Source organism: Pseudorca crassidens, chromosome 3 (assembly GCF_039906515.1).
Source record: "Pseudorca crassidens isolate mPseCra1 chromosome 3, mPseCra1.hap1, whole genome shotgun sequence".
NCBI lineage: Eukaryota > Metazoa > Chordata > Mammalia > Artiodactyla > Delphinidae > Pseudorca > Pseudorca crassidens.
In genome coordinates this window covers 60,228,944-60,246,210 of record NC_090298.1, presented here as the reverse complement: position 1 = coordinate 60,246,210, position 17,267 = coordinate 60,228,944, and the positions used below count along the sequence as shown (strand labels likewise).

The 17,267-nt window shown below is 43.5% G+C and overlaps 1 protein-coding gene across 1 annotated transcript in view; it reads right to left on the bottom strand.

Moving 5' to 3' along the window:
* SV2C (synaptic vesicle glycoprotein 2C) overlaps window positions 1-17,267 on the bottom strand; it is a 244,417-nt gene that overhangs the window by 14,809 nt on the left and 212,341 nt on the right. The window contains exons 7-12 of the mRNA XM_067731038.1: window positions 16,917-17,027; window positions 16,377-16,465; window positions 13,103-13,261; window positions 9,933-10,066; window positions 8,224-8,427; window positions 7,593-7,752 (exon numbers count right to left, since the gene is read on the bottom strand). Coding sequence (XP_067587139.1) covers window positions 7,593-7,752; window positions 8,224-8,427; window positions 9,933-10,066; window positions 13,103-13,261; window positions 16,377-16,465; window positions 16,917-17,027 — 857 coding nt within the window. The remainder of the gene's footprint in view (window positions 1-7,592; window positions 7,753-8,223; window positions 8,428-9,932; window positions 10,067-13,102; window positions 13,262-16,376; window positions 16,466-16,916; window positions 17,028-17,267) is intronic.

Genomic DNA, 17,267 nt, shown 5'->3' with positions numbered 1-17,267 from the left:
AGCTGGGGACCTGGGGAATGGTGGCTTCCTGAATTTTCTTTTTGCCTCATACATCTGAGACTTGGAACTGACGAAGCTGGCAAAAGGAAATACCAACAGGTACAGATTTCAATAACACCCAAACCAGAGCCTGCTCTCTCTACCCAAAGGACCAGGATAGAGGCAGCCTAGCAAGACAGAAAACGTTTAGACAACAACCTCACTTCTCCAACCAAATACTGGAAAAAAGTGCAACCCAACTGCCAGCCACACCAGCAAAGGTCGAGTGGAGAACCTAGACTTCCATCCTTGTGAACCTGTAATGAGGGGCCTCAACATCACCATTGGGGTGGTGTCAGGGAAGGCTAAGTAGGAAGCTGGGATTTTCATCCATGCTGGCCAGTAATGAGTTTGTCCCTCCATGGTATTGGTTATCTTGAGGGGAGCCTGGACTCCCACTGCTGTGCAGCAGGAATGAGGACACCCTTTCTTGGCTGTCAATGGAGGCTGAATGGTAACCTGGACATCTATCTCCACCTGGCAATAATGGGGTAGTGCACCCCTTCCCCTCCCAGAGAGATGTCTGAGAATGCCAACCAAAACCAAAGGCTTAAATAAGATCAAAAGTCTCAGAACATAATATGAAAATGACTGCTTTCAACTGAATATCACTTATCATCCAAATAACCAGGAAGAGCTCAAACAGAATGAGAAAAAACAATTGAGATGCCAACATTGACATGACAGAGATGTTAACATTAACTGATAAAGCTTTTAAAGCTGTCATTATAATAATGCTTCAATGAGCAATTATGAACGCACTTGAAACTCTTGAACACACAGAAATACAGAACACATCATGAAAAAATAGAAAGCCTCAGCAAAGAAATAAAAGACATAAAGAAGAACCAAATAGAAATTTTAGAACTGAAAAATCCAATAACCAAAATAAAAAGCTTAGTGATTGGGCTCAACGGCAGAATGAAGGAGAGAGTGAAAAGAATCAGTAAATTGAAGACAGAACAATAGACACTATCCAATCTGAAAAACAAAGAGAACATAGACTAAAAAAAAAAGTTAACAGAGCATCAGAGACCTGTGGGACTCTAACAAAAGACCTAATACTTATATCACTGGAGTCCAAGCAGGAAAAGAGAAAGTATTCAAATAAATAATGGTTGAAATTTGAAATAATGGCTCACAAATTTGGCAAGAGATACAAACCTACAGATTCGAGAAGCTGAATGAATCCCAAATGTGATAACCCAAAGAAATCCACACCAAGACAAAGAAAAAGTCTTGAGAGCAGCCAGAAGGAACACTTCACCTATAGGGAAAACAGATTGCTATATTCTCCCCTCTAAAAATGTTGCACCTGTTTTTAGAATTCCCACAACAGTCTCTGAGCAGTAATTTCACCCTCACCCACTCCAGTTAACACTGAGTTTTTATCAGTCTTTAAAATCTTGGCTTTTCTGCGTAATAAAAGAAAATTACACATCACCATTGCAATTCTAAAAACAGGTGCAACATTTTTAGAGGGGGGGAATGTAGCAATCTGTTTTTCCCTATAGGTGAAGTGTTGCCTCTGGTGGCTTTCAAGATTTTTTTCTTTGTCTTGGTGTGGATTTCTTTGGCTTATCATGTTTGGGATTCATTCAACTTCTTGAACTTGAGGGGCTCCTAGATGGTTTCTAGATGGGGGCTGGTCTCCAGAAAAACTAACCATGTGATTAGAGGGTTGGAACTTTCAGCCTGTCCCACCCTCACCTCAGGGAGGGGAGAGAGGCTGGAGACTGAGTTCAATCAGCAGCGGCCAATGATTTAATCAATCACGTCTACATAATGAAACCTCCATAAATCTGGAGAGCTTCCCGATTGGTGAACGCATCCACATGCCAGCAGGGTGGTGTACCCCCCAACTCCAGGATGACACAGGCTCCTGTACTTGGGAGTCTTCTGGACCTCACCCTATGTGCAGGCATACCTCATTTTATTGCACTTCGTTTTATTATACTTGGAAGATATTGTGTTTTTTACAAATTGACCATTTGTGGCAACCCTGGGTCTAGCATGTCTATCAGCATCATTTTCCCAACAGTATTTGCTCACTCCCTGTCTCTTTGTCACATTTTGGTAATTCTCACAATATTTCAAATGTTTCCATTACTATTATATCTGTTGTGGTGATCTGTAAATGAAACCAAACAGGACCCTGTGGGGCTTCTGGGATGGAAGCCTTTCTTTGTTTGTAGGGAACAGCCTCCAGCCACCATGAGGCCTCCCTAAGTCCCAAAGGGCAGATTCAAACAGTTGCTAGTCAGGGAAGGGAGGGGATGCTGAGACTAGGGAGGAGCAGCCAGGAAACAAGAGTGAAGCCTTGGGGCAGGGTCCTGGTTCCGCCTCAAGGGAGACACATAACAATATCTTTGAGCCCTTCTGCAGAACTAAAACCCCCAACAAATGGAAGATGTGAAACTATTTGATGAAGCATTCTTCATTCCAGAGAGGAGGTCACAGTTTGATAACCTTGAATCTCATAACCCCAGTTAATCTGAGATAACCCCAGAATCTCATCAGGAGACCACCTTAGGCCAGATGAAAGGAATGCAGGCCTTTGCGCACCCTGATCTTTATCAGCAACCCCACCCTTGAACCATTGCTATGGAACTCACCAGATCCTCTTGGGTTGGGACACACAGTTTTGAGGGCACAAGCCCACTGTGTCCCCCTTTGCCTGGCAAAGCAATAAAGCTATTCTTTGCTACTTCACCCAAAACTCTGTCTCTGAGATTCAACTTGGCACTGGTGCACAGAGGCCAAGTTTCAGCATCATTACCAGAAAGAGCAAGCGATTAGAGGTTGGCAATGGGAATGGGGGGAACAGGGCTGGAGATTAAGTTCTATAAAAACTTTCAAACAACAAGATTTGATGAACTTCCAGGTTGGTGACTGCACGGAAGTACCAGGAGGGTGGCATACCTGGATGGGGCACAAAGCTCTGTGCTCCTTCTTCCATTACCTTGCCCTATGTATGCATCTCTTCTGTCTGGCTGTTCCTGAGTTGTAACCTCTTATAATAAATCGGTAAACACAAGGAAATGTTTCCCTGAGTTCTGTGAGCCATTCTGGCAAGTGATCAAACCCAAGGAGGGGGTAGAGAGAACTCCAATGTACAGCCGGTTGGTCAGATGTATAGGTGATAACCTGACTTGTGTTTGGTGTCTGAAGGGGGGCACTCTTGTGGGAAGTGAGTCCTTAACCTGTGGGATCTGATGCTGTCTCCAGGTAGATCGTGTCAGAACTGAGTGAAATTTTAGAACATCCAGCTGGTGTCTACTGGGAATTAGAGAATTGCTTGGTATGGGGAGAAAAACCCTCCATATTTGGCGGCCAAAAGTCAAGAATTGAGCGTGGAGGAAAAAAAACCCGAGCTTTTCCTTACAAAAAGTGTTAGCAGTGGCTGTCCTGCTTCATTTTTCAGGCACAGAAAAGTGCTGCTCAATAAGTACATACAATTTTAATTTCAAATTTTCCTGCCTCTTTATGAAACGATTTAGGGTAGCTTATAAAAGACAAAATTAGGGCTTCCCTGGTGGCGCAGCGGTTGAGAGTCCGCCTGCCGATGCAGGGGACACGGGTTCGTGCCCCGGTCCGGGAAGATCCCACATGCCGCGGAGCGGCTGGGCCCGTGAGCCATGGCCGCTGAGCCTGCGCGTCCGGAGCCTGTGCTCCGCAACGGGACAGGCCACAACGGTGAGAGGCCCGTGTACCGCATAAAAAAAAAGACAAAATTAATAAAATAGGAATGCAAGAGTGCAAACCAGGATGAGGAGAAGCAAATACCTGGACCATGGAGATGTAACACCGACATAGGCACTCTGCCTCTTGACCTCACAGCAGGGAAGCAACTGTGAGGAATTACTAATTTTTATCATATGAAGTGAAGAGACAAAGCAGCTCCCCAGAGCAGGTCCTGGAACTCGCTGCAGATCAGGTGGTGGGCTCTACAGAGAGGAAAGGTGCACTCTGATGGGAAACGTCCTGTCCTCACTCGTGCTTTCACAGTAAATGCAAGCTAAGAGTATAACATTAAAGGTCAAGTCCGCACTGTGGTTGACAAATGTGGCTTTCAAGTGCTATAACTTTCATAGCATTTAGATTATATGGTAAGTTATGTCCCCACAATATAATCATTTTCACTGGGATTTTGATAGGAGTTGGCTGTTGAATAGCTCAAGAGGCTACTTTTTTAGTTTGGGGCCTGGAATCAGAGTGTCCTAGTAAGTGACCGTTAAGGACAGATTCTAGAAACTGGGCAAGGAGTTGGCAGTGCTAAAGTTCTAGTATGAAAAAATCACACCCTATAACCAACATTCTTGTCAGGATGTATTCTATTCTGCTTCCACAGGGAGAAGAGGCCATAGGGTACCTACACACAAAAACAGTTGGGGTTTTCCTCTAACAGCTGAGCCAGAGATCAGGGGAGCCCTCCTATGTGACCCAGAGGAAAGCAGCAGAGATGAAACAGAAGGCTTTAGCCCGAAATAGAGTAGGTGGTGCTAGCTAAATCACCATGGCCCTAGTGATGCCGCTCTGGCAGTTCTCTCTCCATCACTTAAGGAAGTGACTTCCTGTACGTTATCTGGTAACACCAGCTTGAGGGCTGGAGAACATCTGCTAGCAACAGCGTGGCTAAAGTGAGGATGCACCTTGCCAATTCTGAGTCCTGGCTCAGCTGCCATGCTCTGAAACACATCCCCATGCTTTGCTGCTCCAGCAGCAGCAAACTGAACGTAAGAGGAATACTACGTCAGGCTGGTTCCTGCGACAGGTGGGACTCCTCTGAAGCTGACTTTGTCACAGCCATGCCAAGCCTTCCTGAGACTGCTTGCTGGTGGTCTGGGACACTTCTACCCAACTGGCCTTCCTTCCTTACTCCTCCATGGGGCTCAGGCTTGCACTGCAGCCAGACTGTACCTCCCTCCCCATTTTCTCTCATAACCCACATTTCCTCTAACAAAAATCCGTGCATGTTTAATCCCATCTTGTCCTCTGCTTCTCAGAGGATCTGAACTAATACACAGGGCAATTTCTGTTTTAATCTTGCTTGATGTTTAACCTTTCCGACGACAGAAACACAGCAGGTCCATGTTTCTCATGGACAGACCCACCTCATTTGTGGCGTTTTGTTTTTAAGCCAGGTTTTTGCCACAGGAGAATACTCATTCTTCCATTCCTGCGGCGGAGGGATAAGCAGCTGATTCATCTCAAATAGTATCAAGCTTTTACAATGTAAAATAAAAAGGTTACAGGCTATGACATAGCCTTGCTCTAACAGTGAGGGACTTTTTTAAATGTCTAGTTTAGTCCACACCTGGGCCCAGTTTGCAGGATGAGAAGGCAGGCAAGCTGCAGAGTCTTAATCTTGTTTTGGCAGCATCCTAGTCCCGCGACACCCATCCCAGGAGCTTGCCCACAGAAGAGAACTAACGTTTGTTGAAAGAAGGGAGGAGATGCCAGTTGTGGGTTGTATGTTCCTTTCAGAGCGTAAGTCAGGTTACTAATTAGAATATCTGATAAGCAGACATCCATAAGAGTTCCAGATACTCAGCAGGGAGATGGATACTGGAGTACCTACAGGGTTCCTGTAAGCTCAGTAATAGATGTTCATGGAGAAGAAATATAAGTTAGAGAGTCTGGGTATGCAGAGAATGTACCCATGGGGCCAATAAACAAAAGGAGGACTCAGGATCAGTTGAAAATTGATATCCCAAATGTCTCTGCATTGTCGTAGAAAAAACCCTCCTCCATCTCTAAGTCCAGAGAATGCTGACCCCATCCTCTAGCAAAGAGGGCCTCCATGGTGACGGAGTGTACGCGAAATGAGAGAAGGCAAAGGCCATTTGTCTTCACTCATGTCAAATGGCAAAACAGCCTTCTATTCTTTTCATGAGTCAGCTGCAGAAGCTCCACCCCAAAGCCCTACCTTCTAGCCCTTTTTATGATATGAGGTGCAAAGTCTCTGTGTCTCCATTTTGGGAACAGATGCATAATTTTCTTCCAATAGCTCTTTTTTTGCTCACTGGAAATGTGTTGGGCTTTCCTTCAACAGACCAGGAAGGTCAAGAGATATGCTCCAGAGACCTCTTTGTGGTGCCTTAATGCAGAGCTCACGTAGATACTTGCAAATGTAAGGTAAGAACCCTCTCAGGACTGATAAGGGGCCCGGAGAGGCTCCTTTTTTTTTTTTTTTTTAAGCATTATTATTATTATTATTTAAAACATTTATTGTTTTGCATACATTATTTTATTTTATTTTAAATTTATTTATTTTATTTATTTTTGGCTGTGTTGGGTTTTTGTTGCTGTGCGCGGGCTTTCTCTAGTTGCGGTGAGCGGGGGCTACTCTTCGTTGCATTGCACGGGCTTCTCATTGCGGCGGCTACTCTTGTTGCAGAGCACGGGCTCTAGGCGCGTGGGCTTCAGTAGTTGTGGCACACAGGCTCAGTAGTTGTGGCTCGCGGGCTCTAGAGCGCAGGCTCAATAGCTATGGCGCACGGGCTTAGCTGTTCCACAGCACGTGGGATCTTCCCGGACCAGGGCTCGAACTCATGTCCCCTGCATTGGCAGGCTGATTCTTAGCCACTGCGCCACCAGGGAAGCCCCTGGAGAGGCTCTTACAGCCTATCCCTCCCTGTTTCATTACTGCTTCCTCATACTGTTAGCCAGCAAGCTAAGTCATGGACACAATTAAATTCCTTCACTGGTTTCATTGCCCTAGTAACTCCAGCTAGCAACTATAGTCCCCTACATTTTCTTTTTAAAAGAGATGAGTAGATGTATAAAATAAATAAGCTACAAGGACATATCGTATAACACATGGAATATAGCCAATATCTTATGATAACTATAAATGGAGCATAACCTTTAAAAATTGTAAATCATTATGTTGTACATTTGAAACATATAATATTGTACTTCAACTATACCTCAGAAAAAGTCAGGTAAAAAAAGAACTTCAGTGCCTTACCTTGTCTAACAAATTAAATATAAATATCCACACGTATACTGAAAAGCCTTCATAGTTCCTGGGCAAACCTGATTTTCCCATACCACATGATAGTTAAATATAATTATAATATTTAGTATATATGTTTAATACTATTATTGACTATATATTTAACTACATAATACATGTATACACTGCTATAAAAATATCTAGCTATAAATATAGTCTAGCTATAAAAATTGGGAACAATTTCCATTGTAATTATTTAGCATTTAACTTATGATTGTCCCTTCTCAGCAATCATCATGCATCCCCAGGAATGTTTTCAAATTGAGAAACTAATCTACAAACTGCTTTCAAAGTAATAACGTTTTTATGATACTACGTGTAATAGTCAATGAGGAAGAAATAATGTTTTGCCTCATTAAAAAATAAAGAATAAATGGAAGATATGAGTAGAGCCTACAACTTCATAAGCCAGAATTTTTTCTTTTGGATTTTTGCTTTTTGGGGGAAATGACAGTTTGGCTTGTTTGCTCTGACTTTTCAGTGGTCCTGTGGGGCTCAGAGAACCTCTTGCTGGAGGCCCATTTCCACATACCTCCGATCTGTAGGGTACAGCTCCACAGTGACCACATCAAGAGAGTTCCAGGCCGAGATGGTCAACCCATTGTACAGACACAGCATGCCTATCATCATGGATTCGCTGGTGCCAAACCAAAGGAAGAAACAGCTGATCCCCGAAAGCACCATAGAGCCACCTGCCAACGAAGCAGACACGGCTGGGACGTTTCCTGTCATCTTAGTAGGGCAAAGACCCTCGGGGTCTTTGAGATCTCACAGCAAAACTGAATCCCAAGAGGAAGCCACAGCCTGGGTTCATAAAGCTCAGGTACAAGCGTGCTTACTTGTATATAAGGTTTGCGTCTCTAACTACCTTCTGAACACAGCGAGCATGAAATACACATCATCAATCACTCAGCTATGTAAGTAGAAAAAGAGACATTAGTCACACATAATTAGTTTTTCAGTCTGTTAACTCACAGAAGCTGTTCAAATGAGATGTAATTAGACATATTTTACTAAAATTTAGTCCTAATGAAAGGTCTTAAGGGATTTCTCCTCATCTCTGTGGGATGCAAATCCTAGGGGGGTAGGGAGTATAGCAGGAGACAGGCTCCCTCTAGACTGCAAGGGCAGCTCTTGTATTTTACATGAAACCAAGCACATACCTAGCATCGTTAAGCGCCCGATTCTGTCCATTAGGAGAGCAGACACGATGTTCCCTGGCAACACTGCCAATGTCCCCAGGAAGTTGACAAAATAAATCCAGTAGGCACCATAGTCATCTTCAAAGGTAACGTAGCATCCTGTCTTGTTGTGCAAAAATGTGCAGTTTTGAAATTCGCAGTTAATGAATTTATATGGTTCAAAATCTGTGGACACAAAGAACGACAACTTATACTGGTGCGTGAGAGTCGCGCACCGAAAGCCTGCCGAGAACTCAGAACAAAATCATGGTATTGTAGGCTCCTTGAGGGCTTCAGGGCCTGGCCAAAGCACAGGATCTAGTCTAGGACCCCGCATTACGAAGCAGCTGAAGGTAGGAATACTTCTGTTGAATAAAGGAATAAACTAAAGAGTCCAGTTATCCTCTGATTTCTTATGGTTGGTCATTGCTAATTACATGATTGCCTACTCCTTTATGATGTTACTTTCTTCTAATTATCATGTTACATAAGGACTACCATTAGAGTACTAAGGCTTCCATACTACACTTATAAAAATAATTTGTTTCAAAATGTGTATGAATCGGCCTTACTACTGCCATTTTACAGGGCTCTGAGGCAGCGAGAAGAAACAGGACCTTCCTTGGGTCCTTAAGGCTGAATTTATAAGAGAAGGCTCAAGTGGAGGAACCCACCGAGGAACCCGAGTCAGCCTCGTTGGAAGGTCACCAGCATTCGCTGCTGATTTTTTTTTTTTCTTGAACTTGGATCTAGCCAAAAGGGGCTGCAGATGATGCTGGGCTCTGCTAAAAGGCAGTGAGAATCAAAACGGTTGCTGTCCTCGCTGAACAAGATGCGCCTAAAAAGCTGGTCTTCTGAGGCTGAATGGGTTGGAAGACAGCGAGAGCACGGTTTAAACAAAGCCCGAGATCCCTAACTCCACTCTCACTTGGAGCTAGGCAGAGCTGGCTCCTGTCTGATCACCAAGAATGCAGGACTGGCAACAGGGTGGAGCTGATCCTCCTGCCAGTGTCGGGCTGTTATTCTGAACTCATGGGACAGACGGACCAATGTGTGTCGGTGGCAAGGCATGGGCTTTCCAATCAGATGAGTCTGGGCTCAAATGGCAGCTGTTACTAGTTCTACAACTGTGGCCAAATTACTGCATTGTTCTAACCCTCAGCTATCGCGAAAATTAAACAAGGTAATGAGTGTCTAATAACCTGAGGTAGGAACCAGCACATAGTAGGTGTTCAATCAATGTTTGCTGCCCTTCCTCTTTTTCCCTGGGGAGTTTTCCAGGCTCCATTAAATGGACTGGACTAAAAGACTGTATCTGATTGAGCATGTTTCATCCATCTCTGTAGATTTGAGTTCAGGCATGCTCACTTAAGCTAACGCCAGATTTTGAAATCAGGATGATCAAAACAAACGAACCACAGGTTAATTCTTTGCTTTAAAAATTATTCACCAGAGGATTTTGTATTTCCAACTTTGAAGTCGGCAAGCTCCATCTGCGTTAAGTGTGACGAAGACAGTCAATACAAGCTCAGCTTTGATCCAACCCGACGGAGGGAGTCCGTTCATTTGTACTTCAACCTCCACTTCCCCCTTAAGCCTATGCCCACGCCTATCACCAAATGAGTATCACGTTTCTGCCAAGAACTAGGGCCTGTGAAGAGGCGCCAGGCAGGGTTAAGTGGCACACCTACCTGTGTTGTTAAAAACAGTATTAATAAACATGCAGTTCTTGAAGTAGGTGTTGACTGAAGTTACATCCTCAAAGGTGCAGGACTTAAAAACCGAATCTTTGAAAATTATGGATTTGAGCCTGATCCCTTCGAATCTGCCCAACACACAAAAAGATTCACATTGATGACTGTGTCTATCAGAGTTGAAAGCTAGGTCAAACAGATTTAGAGATGTGAGGTCCCACTAGGGACTCTCTTAATTATAAAGGACATTGGCTTCTGGATTTTCTAAGCTCCTAGCTTTCCCCCTTTTTCCTCATGCGGCCTGTCCTTTGGCTATCTCATTGCTCACCAATATTATTTTCTACCGGAAGAAGAGACGGCATTCAAAATAACTGCATTTAGCTTTTGGCAATGTTGGTAAAAGTTTTTGTAGGGTATACAGCTGAAGGTATTGAGTTTGGAGATTACCTGTGGCTACTGATTCTTTATTTTTCAATCCTATCCTCTTGTTCCTTCACACATGCCTTTATTTGAAAATTCTCTATTTGGGGTTAATAGCTCTGACTTGAGGATGTGCTTCCATGCTCACTTTTAATGACAGTCTATTTCCCAAGCTGAAAACCCAAAGCTTCTTAATTCTAGTATAGGGACTTCCAATTATCTTGAAGAGAGGATGGGAGAATCATTTATGTGAGGAATGATTGTCTTGGGGGTCAAGAAACTCATAGCTTACCGTCATTTCCAAGAATATTTTTTTTCTCATCGCTAAGAGGTACCAAGTAGAACGACCGTAGCCCTGCTTATTTTTGGAAATGAGTAGAATGATGAAAGTTGCTCAGGTCCATTTCTGGGTGATGTAAAGGGGAAGGGGGAGATGATAATAGTCACAATGATCCTAACATCTCAGAAGAGTCTATGGCTCAGATATTCAGTGTTGATAAGGACCCTTGGGAGACATGGATACATATTCTCAGTGTGTCTCGGCAATTTATGAAGAGACTATGAATGTATATTTAGCCAGTCACCGAGAGGAAAATGCTTATTCACCTGGGGAAGAAGTTATTACACCAAATACCACTCTTATGAGAGCAGAAAGGGACTGATCCTCCCAAGCAAGTGAGCTGACTTAAAAGCAATTCACTATCGGGTACTCTGAAAATCATCCTCGCCCTAACGTCGGACTGCATTTGTCCACTCAAAATGCACTAAGCGCCTATGAGACCAACCTCCTCAAAAAACAGTCTTATTTCAACCCTTACTCTAGGAGTCCAGAGTAAAACCATCTAAGCCATAAATCTATCTACTAAAGGAGGGTAAATAATGGCACATTTGAAGAAGATCACTACTTTTCTGAAGTGAAACTGAATTTAGAAAGGGGAAACAATTGTTTTTAATGGATACTATCTGCACAGGGTACACACGGTGCAAAATTCAAAATGTTGAAAAAGGAAAAAGTAAGTCTTTTGTCTCCCATCCTCAAGCCACCTAGTTCTTTTTCCCAGGGATAACCACTGTTGTCAGTTTCCCGTATGCTCTTCCAGAAGCATTCTGTATACAGGGCGCTAGCAAACAGGACACTATTCTACCCCTTGCCTCGTTCTCCTCGGAGTCTACTTCGGAGGTCATTCCTTATCAGTATGTAAAGAATCGCCATTTTAGAATGTTGACTAGGAAAACTATTTTTAAAAAATGAGTTAGCTAGTGGTATTTCAAATTTCCCTGAAAGACAAAAAAAAAAAAAAATTTCTATCGCCTTCCAAAATAAATGTATATGTTTTAGAGGGATTTTAATACTATTAAAATTATTTATCATTACATTGCCAAAGTAAAAAGTTTCTCCGTGATGACTGAATATCCAGCTTAGAACTTTTTATTAAAAATATGACTGTCAGAGGGCTTCCCTGGTGGCGCAGTGGTTGAGAGTCCGCCTGCCGATGCAGGGGACGCGGGTTCGTGCCCCGGTCTGGGAAGATCCCACATGCCGCGGAGCGGCTGGGCCCGTGAGCCATGGCCGCTGAGCCTGCGCGTCCGGAGCCTGTGCTCCGCAACGGGAGAGGCCACAACGGTGAGAGGCCCGTGTACCACAAAAAAAAAAAAAAAAAAAAAGACTGTCAGAGGCACAAACATATTAGAAATTTCTAATGGAGTAACAATAACTTTTAAGTAATTAAGTCAATTTTCATGCTAGAATTATAGAGCACTTGACTCTAAAGTTTCTGCGGAGAAGCAAGTATCGATTCGAGTCAGTATTTTATGTGGGAGAGTGAAGGTCATCCTATGTGGATTAGGCCCCTCACTGAATTGCTCATCCAAACAACTACCTCCTGGTTGGTCACTCTCCTTTTCATTACACAAATCATAAGTATCCCACAGAATTATTTTTCATCTTTCCAAACTAGTTTTTGCCCAGGGAAACTTCGATCATTTATTTTTTTAGAGTTTCACTTTAATTTTGAAACTGGGAGAATTTCCTAAGAATGATATAAACCAACAGGAACTCATGCCAGCAATTATTTGCTCACATAACAAATAATGGGTAGAAATGAGGACCCTGTCTACCCCTTTCCCTCTCTGAAAAAATAAACCACAACCACCTTTGGAGTCACTTCTCTCTCCTCATCAAGAGGCGTTTCAGACTCCATACTCAAAAATGTCCTTTGCTAACTTATTCCATATTTTCAAAGCTCTTAACTTTGGGGAATCATTCCTATTCTCTAATTGAAACTTTTCCTGATACAACTTAACCCCAGTTCTTGATTCAGCATAGTGGAGAAGGAAGGAAATCTGAAAAGTGGTCCCCTTTTCCAGAGATAAAAACAGGCATGAGATAACAGGGCAGATTTCCTCTCTGAGTTAAATAATGCTATAACCTATCTTATTTTCTCATAATCTTCACTCTTCTCTTCCATAACTTATTTTGCTTGCTTTCCAAGACCTCTCTGAATTTTCTTTTCACACCAGTCAATTCCATTTCTTTATCAATATGAAGCAGCTCAGTTTCAGAAGTAGTGATAACTGATATACGTGGACCTTTTCTTTAAAGGCCATTTGGAAGTATTTAAATTCAGTCTGAAAATGACTACATGTACAAACTAAAAAAACTATTCATATTTTAGTGCCGTGAAGGCTAATAAGAAATACATGTTTGAGACCAGGTAGGAAGTGAAATGATTTAAAAGTTTCCGGACCTGCCGTTGTCCCATTCCAGTCCAGAAACAATCTTATTTGTCGTTGTAAAGTTAGTAGTTAAATTTGAAAATTTTCCTGTCGGATCATCTACATCTTTCAACACACTCGACTGCAGATGTTTAATAACATCAGGGAACCAAATGGATAAACCGTAGTACCTGCAAAGACAAAGAAATGTGAGTTTGTAAAGGTGCCGACAACCCTAGTGGCCATGACCATCTCCCCGTCATTTTCAGAGAGGTAGTGGTTTCTGGAGAAGCACTGCTGAGTAGGACCCGCCTCCTGTAGCATTATGAACCATCAAACAGTAATCTCACTGGACCCTCCTCATCACAAGTCTGCAAAAATCACGCTACAGGGATGGCCTGGGTTTCCCTGGAGAACCGCAGGTCTGTAATTCCTGAACCCTTCCTTTGGGAAGAGACGCGCATAAGAACCCCATTGTACACCAGCACATGGCATCCTGGCCCTAATGTTTTTCTCATCCCTGTAGGCTGCACTGAAGGACCCCATCTCCTAGTCTGGAGCTACAAACTCCTGGGGTCCCCAGACTGTGAGGGCCCTTAAAGAGTGACCTCTTTATTAATGGACAATCTTTCTTGGTTCCTACACTACTATGGTACCGCTAGCCTGGGGGCAGAGCCCACGCTCAAAGAAGTTCAAGGCTGGAAAAAAGGCCATTTAAGTTATTCATTGGAAAAGCCAGGTTACTGCCCACTTTCTGCCTCTTGCCTCTGGTGTGCTATTCTAACAGCTTACAGCTCAGTCATACAGCTGTGACCTTCATAACAGCAGCCACTAACCACATGCGGCTACTGAGCAGTTAAATGTGACCAGTCTGAATGAGATGTGCCATGAGTATGAAACACCAGATTTGAATACTTATGGGAAAAAAAACGTAAAATTAAGTTGCTAATCACTTCATATTGATTAAATGTCAGAATGATAATATTTTGGACAAAATGAGTGAAATAAAATGTTATTAAAATTTGTTTCACCTGTTTCCTTTTCCTTTTTTTTTTCTTTAAATGTGGCTGCCAGAACATTTAAAATGACACATGTGGCTGACATTATATTTTTACTGGACAACGCTGCTCTAAACTGGTGGTTCCCACCCAAAGCACGGTCCCTGGGCCAGCAGCATCGACATCACCCGGGAACTTGTTAGAAACGCAGACTCTCAGGCCTCATCCAGACCTGCTGAATCAGAAACTGTGGGATGGAGTCCTCCGTGTAAGTCTTCTGATGCACACTCAAGTTTGAGAACCACTGCTCTAGCTTATCCCTAGTTACATTGAGCTACACAGGGAAAGCAGCAGTCATGAGCATAACTTTTGCAGGTAGATATGCTAGGTTTGAATCCTGGCCTTGCCAGTCACCAGCTGTGTGATCCTGGGCAAGTTATAAAAGCCTCAGTTATCCCCCCATCTCTAATATCGGAATGATGATAGTACCCACCTTCCTGGGTAGTTGCTTGGATTAAATGGAATGCCAAGTACCTAGCACATAGCGAGTGCTCAAAAGACGAAGTTGTTTTTTTTTTTTTTTAATAAATTTATTTACTTAATTTATTTATTTTTGGCTGCGTTGGGTCTTCGTTGCTGCGTGCGGGCTTTCTCTAGTTGAGTCGAGCGGGGGCTACTCTTCGTTGCGGTGCAAGGGCTTCTCATTGCGGTGGCTTCTCTTGTTGAGGATCATGGGCTCTAGGCGCGCGGGCGCACTAGTTGTGGTGTGTGGGCGCAGTAGTTGTGGCTCACGGGCTCTAGGGCACAGGCTCAGTAGTTGTGGTGCACGGGCTTAGTTGCTCCGCTGCATGTGGGATCTTCCCGGACCAGGGCTCGAACCTGTGTCCCCTGCATTGGCAGGCGGATTCTTAAACCACTGCACCACGAGGGAAGCCCCATAGTAGGCATTTAATACTCGTTAATTTTCAGCCCTCTCTTCCTTCATAGATCAATTTTTTTTTAGAACTTGAGTGGGAGTTACTTTACATGTTCTAAGTCAACCCTGTCAATTTAGAAATAAGGAACTAAAACTTGGTAGTGTCCCCAAGGCACACAGCAGAACAACCCCTACCTTCCTGGTCTCTCCCTTTACTACAACACACAGCACTGGGAAAGGCTGGTCATCTGCGATCACTCACTGGTTTTCATTTAGGGATGTTAAGACATGGAGCTTGCAGCATAAATATTGGGCTCTACCAGAGCCTATTGACCTGAAAGTGTAGGGTATTATCTACCTGCCTTTAAAGAACAATAAATTAGGCAAAAATCGAGTTGTATACACATATTCTAAAGTGAGTATGTCAACCATTTGCAACAAAAATTCTGAAATGTTCTCCCTACCTCCTGTTTTCTTAGAATACATTTATGGTGGTTTTATTTATTGAGCACTTATTATGTGCCAGGGCCATACATCCGTGAGCAAAACAGTTTAAAATCCCTGTTCTCACAGAACTTCCAGAGGAGGAAGACAGAGCTTTCTTTATTCTTTAAAGAATGGAGGGCTTCCCTGGTGGCGCAGTGGTTGAGAGTCCGCCTGCCGATGCAGGCGACACGGGTTCGTGCCCCGGTCTGGGAAGATCCCACCTGCCGCGGAGCGGCTGGGCCCGTGAGCCATGGCCGCTGGGCCTGCGCGTCCGGAGCCTGTGCTCCGCAACGGGAGAGGCCACAACAGTGAGAGGCCCGCGTACCGCAAAAAAAAAAAAAAAAAAAAATGGAAAAGCTTTTTGTCTATTAGAAGATGATAGAAGGTACGATGGGGAATAATAAAGCTGAAAAGGGGACCGGGAGTACTGAGGGACTGCAGTTTTTAAAAAGGTGCTTCGGGAGGTATCATTGAGAAGGTGACACACCAGGAAAGACTCAAAGGAGGAGAGGAGATGAGCCAGGCCATGTCCGGGGGCAGGACTAAGGCCCGAGATGGAACATGTTCAAGAAAGTTCTGACACATTTGAGGAAGAGCAAAGAGGCCAGTGGGCTGGGGCCGCGCCAGCGAGGAGAGGAGGGTGGAGAAATCATGGGGGCAAACCATTCGCGGGCTTATCGAACTTTCCAGACACTGTTGGTTTTGCCACCCCCGCTTCTTTATGACAACATAAATTAAATGACTGGGTGATAAAAACTGTAATTGCCAGCAAATGGAAAATGAAAAAAAAAATTCTTTCGTAGAGGTTAACAGCATCAAACAGTATAAGAAGAAAAGCAGCGTGGTTGGGAGTTACAGTGTGGAAATTTAAAGATTTCACTCACCAAGAATTTAGGCATCACTTACCCAAAGGACAGCGTGAACCAAACAATCGTAAGCTTTATGGTATTGTCCTTGACTGGGTAGGTGAAACAGCTCATAAAAGTCAACCAAATCTGTGAAATATTAGAGAGTTAATTTTCTTAGGCAGTTACCTAGTCAACCGCATTTCCCAACCTCCTCCAACAAATTATAAAAAATGTTGAGTTTTCTTTGGGCTGGATTCATTTGAACTTACAGTGTAAAAGCTAAAGGCTACAGGAAACCAAATTTTTGGTTTCTGGAATTTTTATTTATCAGCTTCCAATGGACAAAGTAACTCAAGACATCAGTGTACCCCATCACTGCCAGGACTCCTTGCCTAATACCTTCCCTCCCCAAAGAGGGAATGTCTTGGTAACCCCGCTAATCCCAAGGGGATCCTATTACCTGGTCCTACTCTAGGAATCGGGTGTCCTGGGCAGAAGGGGGAAGAACCCCATTCACGGGACAGATTGAGTCAATCCTGTTTCTGACTAACCTCAAGTACCAAGTTGGCCAGCAAGTCAGGATGGGCTTGTTACTTACTCCATACAGTTCTGTGCGGATCCGAACAAAACACCTCCTGTACCATGTTCCTGTGTCACTCTCGATTTCGATCAGCTCATCTATTTGTCTTGGGGTTTTGATTCTGTTTACCTGTAAGGAGCAACAGAGGGCAAAGTGTTGAGTTCTCTTCTCTGAAGTTGGCGGAGTTTAGGCTTACAATTTGTTTTTAAAGGAGTGAAAGCTGACTCCAACAAAAAGGAAGCAGGTATTTGATACACAAGCAGGTATCCATACATATATGAGACCACTGGTGTAAGTACAGAGACTCAAAAGAACTGAATAAAGAATGAATGGGGAAAAAAAAAGAACAAATGGAAGGGAATACCATGA